The sequence below is a fragment of the Nomascus leucogenys genome, chromosome 18 (genome assembly GCF_006542625.1).
Source record: "Nomascus leucogenys isolate Asia chromosome 18, Asia_NLE_v1, whole genome shotgun sequence".
NCBI classification, from domain to species: domain Eukaryota; kingdom Metazoa; phylum Chordata; class Mammalia; order Primates; family Hylobatidae; genus Nomascus; species Nomascus leucogenys.
In genome coordinates, this window is record NC_044398.1 from 101,973,158 (window position 1) to 101,982,018 (window position 8,861).

The window sequence follows — 8,861 nt, forward strand, 5'->3', positions numbered from 1 at the left end:
AGTCCAAGACCCCAGGCAGCTTCCATCGATTTTCACCCTGTTCACCAGCTCCACGCCTCCCACTTCCTGCTGGGCATTTGGCTGCCCCCATCCTGGCCTCGTCTGGCTCAGAGGGGCTGGGCCGGGGGCGGGTCCTGTGTTGGGCCTCAGGGGAGCCCAGGCTCCGCTCACTCTGGTCTGCGCTGGCTGAACTCGGCTCCAGGGACAATATTTGCTCGGGGAAAGAATCAAACATTTATCCTCGCATTTATTCAGGGGAGCAGTTGTCAAACACGCGTGTCCTCACTGCTCGGATGTTTCCCAGGCCTGGCCTCAGCCTGGGCCTTTCTCCTGCCAGGATCTGTGCCCACTCAGCCGCTCCCTGTGCCATCCGGGAGGATGAGGCCCTGCTCTGCACAGACGGTGGGAACACGGGTCGGGGCCAGTGCCGGGCAGGGCAGAGGGGTCCCTGGGGCCGAGTGATGCCGCACCCTGTTCCTTCTCCTTCCAGCCTCAGAGCGAGGCCAAGGTGCCCCAGATACCCCAGCAAGGCTCTCTGGGCCCACGTTCTGGGCCTGGGGCGCCAGGAAAAGCTGGTGTTTGGGGTGGGGGAGGTGGGACAATTCTAGGTGGGGGGCGGCGGGATTCCCAGGGCTTGCTATTTTTGTCACACGCGCGGCCGCCGCCTCTCAGCAGTGCTGTCTGTTCTGGCCTGGGGAGCAGCTCCCCGCTGTGCCTGGATGATCGTCCTCTGCTCCTGTCCCCGCTCCCTCTGCCGGGCCAGAGCCCCTGCCCCAAAGCAGAAGAGACGGCCACAGGTTCCCCGTCCTCACCAGCCCCTGACCCTCAGGTCCTCCTCCAGCAGGAGCACCTCACCCTAGTGCCCCCAGGCACACCCCACACTGGACCCCTCCAGACAGAGCCAATCTCAGCACAGCACAGCCACCTGCGCACCCAGCAGCCTGGAGGGCCGGACCCTCCACCCCAACCTCAGCCCCTGGCTCTCCTCTGCACCAGCCACCTCCCCACCTCGCCCCTGGCTGGGCCAGTGCCCAAGCCCCCCGGCTCCCCTCTCTGAGACAGCAACTGCCGCCTGCAGCATCCCGTGGGGGGTGTCGGGCAGCAGGGTGGGGCCCCCAGGACAGGCGTGACCCTGGCTGACCGGGGGCCGCCCAGCCACACTCCCCTTACACCTGCGTCCCCAGAGTCCACACAGCGCAGGGCAAGCGAGGGACTGGGGCCCTGGCCAGGGACTCCGGGGACCTGAGTCAAGCGCTTTCGGGTGTCTTTAATTTAGCAGAGCAGCCTTGGACGTGGACCCGGTGGCTCAGAGCTGACCTGAGGGCACACACAGCTGGCGGGTCATGCAGGTCAGCCCCACAGTCAGGAAGACCCTCTCGCCTGGCCGGCCTTCTGGAAAAGTCGCTCTCCAGAGGGAAGGCCGGCATGGGCTGGGGCCGGACGGAGGGTGAGGCGGTCCTGAGCACTTGCACCGCACGGCGAGCCCCCCACCAGCCTGGCCACCTCCCCCACCTCCCGGGAGCCCCCGCTGTGTGGCAGACGGCTAGAGGGGGTGGTCAGTCACTGTGGGGCGCCTTCTGCCCTGTGTCCACCCCAGCCTGGCTTCAGCCAGCTCTGTCCTCACACCACTGCTGGGGAGCATCCTGACTGGCAGGTCACGGGTGGGGGTCACCGCAGTGCAAACCCTGCTCCTGGGGGTGACACGGGGCGGCCCACCCCCCGCCTGGGCTCTCACAGCTTGCTGGTCTGCATAAGCCCATTGGCTTCGGCGCGGTGCGCGGGCGGCGTGGCCTCCTGCTGCTGCCGGCTCCTGTCTGGCCGCGGCTCCGTGGCGTCAGCGTCCTTGGCGCCAGAGCCCTTGCGGAGGCACAGAACCTTCTGGAAGCTCTGGCGGAAGTTGTCAGAGAGGAAGCCGTAAAGGACGGGGTTGGCGCAGCTGTTGGCGTAGGAGAGGATGACCACGAAGAAGTAGAGGCCGGCGGAGGCGGGCTCCTGGGGCAGCGCCACGGCCAGGTTGACGATGTTGACGGTGAAGAAGGGCAGCCAACATCCCGCAAACACCAGCACCACCACCAACACCATGCGCGTCACCTTCCGCTCCGAGCGCCGCCGCACACAGCCCACACGCACGCCCGCCGCCCTCACCTTCACCACGATGAGCAGGTAGCACAGGCTGATGACCAGCAGCGGCGCAAAGAAGCCCAGCACGGCCGTGTAGATGATGAAGATGGCGCCCCACAGCCCCACGGGCTCCGGCCAGCTGGCGTTGCAGGTACCGCCCTCCTGCACGTCGGCGAACACCAGGAGCGGCAGCGACATGCACAGAGACAGGGCCCAGGCCGCGGCGCTCGCCAGCTTGGCCACACGTGGGCGGCGCCAGCGGGCAGAGCTCAGCGGGTGCACCACCGCCAGGTAGCGGTCCACACTCATGACTGTCAGGCAGAAGACACTGGTGAACTGGTTGACGCCGTCCAGCGTCATGACCAGGCGGCACAGGACGGGGCCGAAGGGCCAGAAGGACGCGGCGTTCTGCGTGGCCAGGAAAGGCAGCCCCAGCACGTACAGGACGTCGGCCACCGCCAGGTTGAGGATGTAAATGTTGGTGACGGTCTTCATCTTGGCGAAGCGCAGCACCACGTAGATGACCAGTGTGTTCCCGCCCAGCCCAGCCGCGCACACCAGCAGGTACAGCACGGGCACCAGCACCGCCCGGGCCCCTGCCGAGGGTGCCGGCCCCACCAGCGTCCTGTTGTCACCGCCTCCGGAGGCAGCCCCCGGGGAGGTGGCGTTCCAGCTAGGCGTGGAGGCTGGGAACAGGGGCTCCATGGCGGCAGCCCGGGGGGGCGTCGGGCTCTGCAAGAGAAGCAGGGAGTATGCCAGGGTGGTGAGTCCCTGAACCGGCACATGCAGGCATTCCTTCCTCCTGGGCCCCAGCCCGGCCCCAGCCCCGCCTGCCAGGAGGCGCGGGATCACCGGGTAAACACGATTAGTCATGTTCAGCTCGGCCGGGAATCACATTAAGCAAATTGTTTGGAAAATAAGCCAGGAGAGGAAGGAGCGGCGGGCAGGTGGCCCCGGGAGCCCAGACGGACGGCTGCTGTCGATACGGCGACGGCTGCCCTGTGGCTGCCCCTGCACCCAGATGGCGCCTGGCCTGGCCACAGCATCCTGGAGTCTGAGGCCAGCACCTGCGTTTCCCGAAGCCCTCAGAGCCTGCCCTGCAGTGCTGCTGCCCTCGTCTTCCAGGTAAGGGGCCGAGGCCCAGGGGGCGGCACCTCCCGGGACACACAGGGAGAGGTGGCAGTGGAGAGAGACGGGGCCAGTGGTCGGCCCCTGTCCGCCTGGGATGAATGGCGCCTGGCTAGGACGACCCGAGAAGCGGCTGGACGTGGTGTCGCCACCGCAGCCTCGAGGGGCTTTCACCGGGGTGCACGCTGCCCATTGGCCCCTGGACCTCTCTCCAGGCCAGCGCAGGCACCGTCACCCCCACAGCAATGACAGACATCTGTAAACCCAGGCCAGGGCACAGCACAGGGCCAGGCAGACACCGCCCCTCCCCATGGGGCGGCTGCAGAGAAGCAAACACACAAACCACACAGGGCGGTCACACGGAGCCCCAGGAGTCGCACAGGGCGAAGGAGGGGGGACTGGGGGCGGGGGCTGCACACCCTGCAGCCCGGACGAGAAGCCGCGGTGGGGGGTGTCGGCGGGTCAGAGGCACAGCGTGTGGGGGCTCCAGCCACCTGACACTGCCCAGTCCCATCGGAACTTTGAGCCCCTCCCAGGCCCTGGAACCCCCAACCGTGGCCCAGAGAGAGAACAGGGGAGACTTGGGGGAGGGGAGAGAGGGGAGGCTTCAGCCAGGGCTTCCATGGAGAAGGGTGGGCTGGGAATGGTGACATCTGTGGGTTCAAGGCCATGGGCACGTGTGTACCTCGTACATTGTTTTTGTATTTTTCTGCGTGTTTGAAATCATTCATAAAAATGATACTCCGGCTGGGTGCGGTGGCTCAAGCCTGTCATCCCAGAGCTGTGGGAGGCCGAGGTGGGTGGATCACCTGAGGTCAGGAGCTCGAGACCAGCCTGAGCAACATGGTGAGACCCCGTCTCTACAAAAAGTACAAAAATTAGCCAAGTGTGGTGGCGGGCGCCACCGAGGAGGCTGAGTTGGGAGGATCATTTGAGCCCAGGAGGTTGGGGCTGCAGTGAGCTGTGATTGCACCACTGCACGCCAGCCTGGGTGACTGAGCAGGACCCTGTCTCAAAAAGATCAATGCCTCCCCTGACGAGTGCGGCGGAGGAAGGCCAGACGCTCGGGTTGACCCTGGAGCTGTGTGACCCTGGGGGTGGCCAGCAGAGAATCAAAGTGCCCCCAGGATCCAGACCGGGGACAAGCCCCTCCCTGGGGGACCCCAGCCTGAGCAGGGGTGGAGCCGGCCGTGGTGACCCCAGCATGTGCCGTCTGGAGCCCTGGGCCTGCTCGGTTGACCAGCCCTTACCCCCGAGGCACCTCAGAGCACGGGACGACCCCAGCAGCTGCCAGGAAACGCCACAGTCCTGGCTGGGGGCTGCGGGGCTGGGGGGCTGGGCCAAGGCCACTGAAATCTGGTAGACAAGGACAGGAGAGCTGGGGATGGGGGAGCCCAGAACACAAGGCTGACAACACAAAGAGAAAGCCCTCTGTCCCCAACAAACCTAGAAATCAACATCCCTAAGCTCACCTGGCTCAAACACACTAAGAAATATGACTCAGAAAATCAGCAGGGCCAGTGGACCCGTGGATCCATCTGAGGGAGATAAAAATAACAAGCAAACAGGTACGCTTAGGCTATGTTTAAATATGTGCAGGATCCACAGAGACGGCATGGATAAAATGTTAGGAAATACATTTGGCTTCTGTCTAAGAAGTAAAATGAACAGGCATCTATTTTTAAAAATTACAAATCCTGGATGTAAAAAATACAATCATTTAAGTGGAAAAAAACACTACAAAAGTGGTCAGAACCAACTCCAGTGTGGACAGCGCTGAAGAGAGAATCGGTGAATGGGAAGAGGGTTGAAACGTTCCCTGGAGCAGGGTGCTGGCAGAAGGTCCGGAGAGGGCTCTGTAGGATCGGCAGGGGGAGAGCCTGGCTGGGCTCCCCCAGAACTGGCGACAGGATCCCGTCTGGGAGCGCACCTGTCCCAAGCAGCATAAAGGAAGGAAAGAGCATCCCCATCAAGCTGTGGCATCTGGGCAGGGACACCAGCCAGAGAGACATGACTGATTCCCACAGGGAGGAGCCAGAGCACAGCAGAGTCCTCAGCAGGAGCAGAGCAGTGGCCTCCATGCAGACCCCTGGGGTTGGAGAAGAGGGGAGGTGGGGAGGGAGAGAGAAAGACAGGGTGCAGGGAGAGAGTAGGAGGGAGAAGGAGAGGGAGGGGTAGGCGGGGAGGGAGAGAGAAAGACAGGGTGGGGGGGAGAGAGAGAGGAGAGAGAGGGAGAGGGAGGGGGAGGGGGAGGGGAGGAGAGAGGGAGAGAGAGGGAGAAGGAGAGGGAGGGGGAGGCAGGGAGGGAGAGAGAAAGACAGGTGGGGGGGAGAGAGAGGAGGGAGAGGGAGGGAGGGGGAGGGGAGGAGAGAGGGAGAGAAGGAGGGGGAGGGAGGAGAGACGGAGGGAGAGGGAGGGGGAGGTGGGGAGGGAGAGAGAAAGACAGGGTGGGGGGAGAGAGAGGGAGGGAGAGAGAGTGGGGGAGAGAGAGAGACAGGGTAGGGGGAGAGAGGGAGGGAGGGAGAGGGAGAGGGAGGGGGAGGGGCCTGTGGCTCTCCGCTCCCCAGGGACCAGCACAGAAATCCAACACGCCATGTTTGTGGCTCCCTCTGGCTGCCTGTGGAGCGTGCATTCCGGAAGGACAGTGGTCTGGAGACAGCCCGCTGGCTGCGTGGGAGTCCGGGTGGATGGGATGGCGGCCCAGGTGCAGACGCCTCTGAGCTGCAGCTCTCCCTGGGGAGGCACTTTCAGCCCATTCCTCTGTACCAAGGTGGCCAGGTGGAGGGGACAGAGGAGCCACTGATGGTGGGTCGGGGAGAGGGCGGCTGTTGGGCTCCGGTCCAGCTCCAACACAGGCCCTGAGTCCCCAGCACATGTGGTTCCCAAATGCCTGTCTTTTTGTTTTTGAGATGGGGTCTTGCTCTGTTGCTCAAGCTGGATTGCAGTGGTGCTGTGATCACAGCTCACTGCAGCCTCGACCTGTGCTCAAGCGATCCTCCTGCCTCAGCCTCCCAAGCAGCTAAAATCAAACCCCTGTCTTTGCAGCTTCATAGCTTCAGAGGAGCCTCAGGGTTCCTCCAAGGCCACTCCTGTGCCCAGAGCCCAGCGAGGGGCTCCACAGGCTGCCAGGTCCCCGGCTCTACGGCCCCCAGTGCTCCACCTCCGGAGTTAGACTTCAGAGCAGCAAAGGACAAAAATAGACTATTACTGCTGTACCTAACTCTTGGATCGTAATTCTGCAAGAGCCATTATTTGGAAGCAGTCATCTTCTGAGTCATAAAATTACGCACTCACGGGGAAATGGTCTTGGTGGCCCTGTCCCTTGTGGGTGGGGGGATTCACCGGAGGGGGAGCCAGCATTAGGAGCTTTCTGATCCCGAACCCTCGGCCACGAAGGGATCTGCTCAGCCTGACACGGCACTGGGAGAGACCCCGGCCCCTGCCCACTCCCCACATGGGCTGCGTGGTCTGGGGTAAGTCACGGGCTTCACTGAGCCCAGCTTCTGGGATAGGCAACTCCTGCAAACTGTAGGGTCGCTGAGCAGATGAAACTGAGTGAGCTTCTGTGTGCAGGGTGCTGCGTGCATCCACTCCCACCAGCATCCATCCCTCCCGTCTCCCGCCCCCACCCCACAACTCACCGTCTGCAGATGCCCTGTGTGCCAGGGTCAGCCCAGAAGCCACAGGGGACCCAGATGGCCCCAGTCTGCCCACCGCACTGCTCCCGGCCTCACCTCCCCACAATGGGGGCCACAGCGGGGCTGGCATACACTGGGCACTCAATGATTGCTCCCACAAGCTGCCCTAAGCAGCCCAGCGTTTCCCCAGCATCCGGGAGGCCGCTGGGCTCCTCAGAGAACGGGGCAGTCTTCACAGGGGCCTAGGACCAGAGGCGGGGCCTCAGCACCAAGTCCTCCATGACTGGGTGGAGGTCTAGCCTGCACCCTGCCAACCCCTTCCAGGCTAGCCCAGCACGAGGTCGGGGAGCCGGCTCCTTCACGGGGGGCAGCGATGCAGCTGCAGCTTGGAGAGGTTGCAGAACCTGTTGCTTGGGAAGGCAGTGGCTCACACAGCTGGGGCCCACACCCCACCCTGGAGAGGCTGCAGAGCCACCCAGGCTCCTCCAATGTGTGCTGGGCGGGGGCAAACGTCGGGGGACACCCTAGCTAAGACTACAGGCCCCAGCCCCTCCAAAGGCCCCCGAGCCAGGCCTGTGCTCCCAGAACAAGCGTTCTGACCTGTTTCCTCTGTCGGAAGGGTGGGCTGGTGGCAGGCCACTGCCCCCTTGGGGTCCAGCTCTGTGAGTGCAGCCAATGGCACCGCCGCCTGTCCCCCATACACACGCCATCTGTCCCTGTGGCAGCCTGCGGCCAGGGGCACATACCCTCCCCAGGAGAGGGAAACTGAGGCAGGTGTGGGCCAGCCTGGAGCAGCAGCAGCAGGGGTCCTGCGTGCTCCGCGAACGCTTCTCAGGGCACCCTCCACACCAGGCACCTCCTGGGAGCCTCGCTGGGTCTCGCCCTGGAAATCAACGCCAGGCCCCTGTCCTTGGTGCTATCGACCGGTTTCTCCCCAGGAGGCTCTGGCAGTCCCCACCCACACCGCCCAGAATCACTCCCTTCAGAAAGGGCTCAGCCTCGCTGGAACAATCCCCAACTTCTGTCACCATGCACGCCGCTCTCTAGCCCTTGAGGGGGCCCCAGGCGGGCTGGCAGGCCAGGGACAGCGGGTCGGGCAAGTGGGCGGGTCTGGGGTGGGGGAGGAGGGCCAAGGGCACACACCCCAGTGGCATGTTCTCTATTCTGGGGAGGGTGGAGACGCCAGGAGGATTCCAGGTACACGTGGTGCCTTGGACAGGAGGGGGCTCTGTTCGCAGCTGGCAGGGTGGCACCCCAGCCTCCCCAGTCTTGGGTTTCAGGGAACCCATCTGTGGGTGCCAGGCACAGGGCTCCTGGGTGCTGGCCTCTGCCTGCTGCCTTCCAGGAGCCCACGGACCCAGCTGGGCGCAAGCACCAGTTGCCTCCCCCCATACCCAAATTGCAGATCCTCCCCTCGCTGGGTGCCATGGGCACCCTGGGACCCTCCTTCCGTGGCCCAGTGGTTCTCTGTGGCCTGAGTGCCACTCCCAGCCCCCAGGCTCCGAGCCCTCCCCAGCCCTACCCACCCTCCTCCAGCTCCAGGGGCCAGCCCCGCTCTGGCCCCTGTCGTGGGGAGGAGAGGCCGGGAGCGGCGCGGTGGGCAGAGTGGGGCCATCTGGGTCCCCTGTGGCTTCTGGGCTGACCCTGGCACAAGGGGCGCCTGCAGATGGTGAGCTGTGGGGTGGGGGAAGGAGATGGGAGTGGATGGAACGGGAAGGGAGGGACCCCGGCGGCCGGCGGCAGGAGAGCCCCGCGGGTGTGCGGAGGGTGCGTGGAGGACAGTGCGTGCAGCGGGCTGGGGGCGCACGGCGGGACCCCGGGCCGGGGCTGCGCACACAGGGTGAGACCCCCAGCGGGGATAACAGCAGAGGGCAGGGGGTGTCCGCGCGGGAGGGGGACAGGGGCGGGCGGCACTCACCTGGGCGGCGGCGCCCTCTGGCCGGGGAGCCCCGATGTCCGCGCGGCGCTGGCTCC

The 8,861-nt window shown here is 64.7% G+C and overlaps 1 protein-coding gene across 2 annotated transcripts; it reads right to left on the reverse strand.

Annotated features, from left to right (window-relative positions):
- Positions 1-229: 229 nt before the first annotated feature.
- SSTR5 (somatostatin receptor 5) lies at positions 230-8,861 on the reverse strand. Of its 2 annotated transcripts, none has more exons than XM_030798352.1 (2): positions 8,828-8,861; positions 230-2,853 (listed from the first exon to the last, which is right to left on the reverse strand). In XM_030798352.1, the coding sequence occupies exon 2, from the start codon at positions 2,824-2,826 to the stop codon at positions 1,732-1,734; it is 1,095 nt and encodes a 364-aa protein (XP_030654212.1). In that variant the 5' UTR covers positions 2,827-2,853; positions 8,828-8,861; the 3' UTR covers positions 230-1,731. The 2 variants fall into 2 exon arrangements, with proteins under 2 accessions (XP_030654212.1, XP_030654213.1); XM_030798353.1 differs by having other exon boundaries at positions 1,244-2,853; positions 8,806-8,858.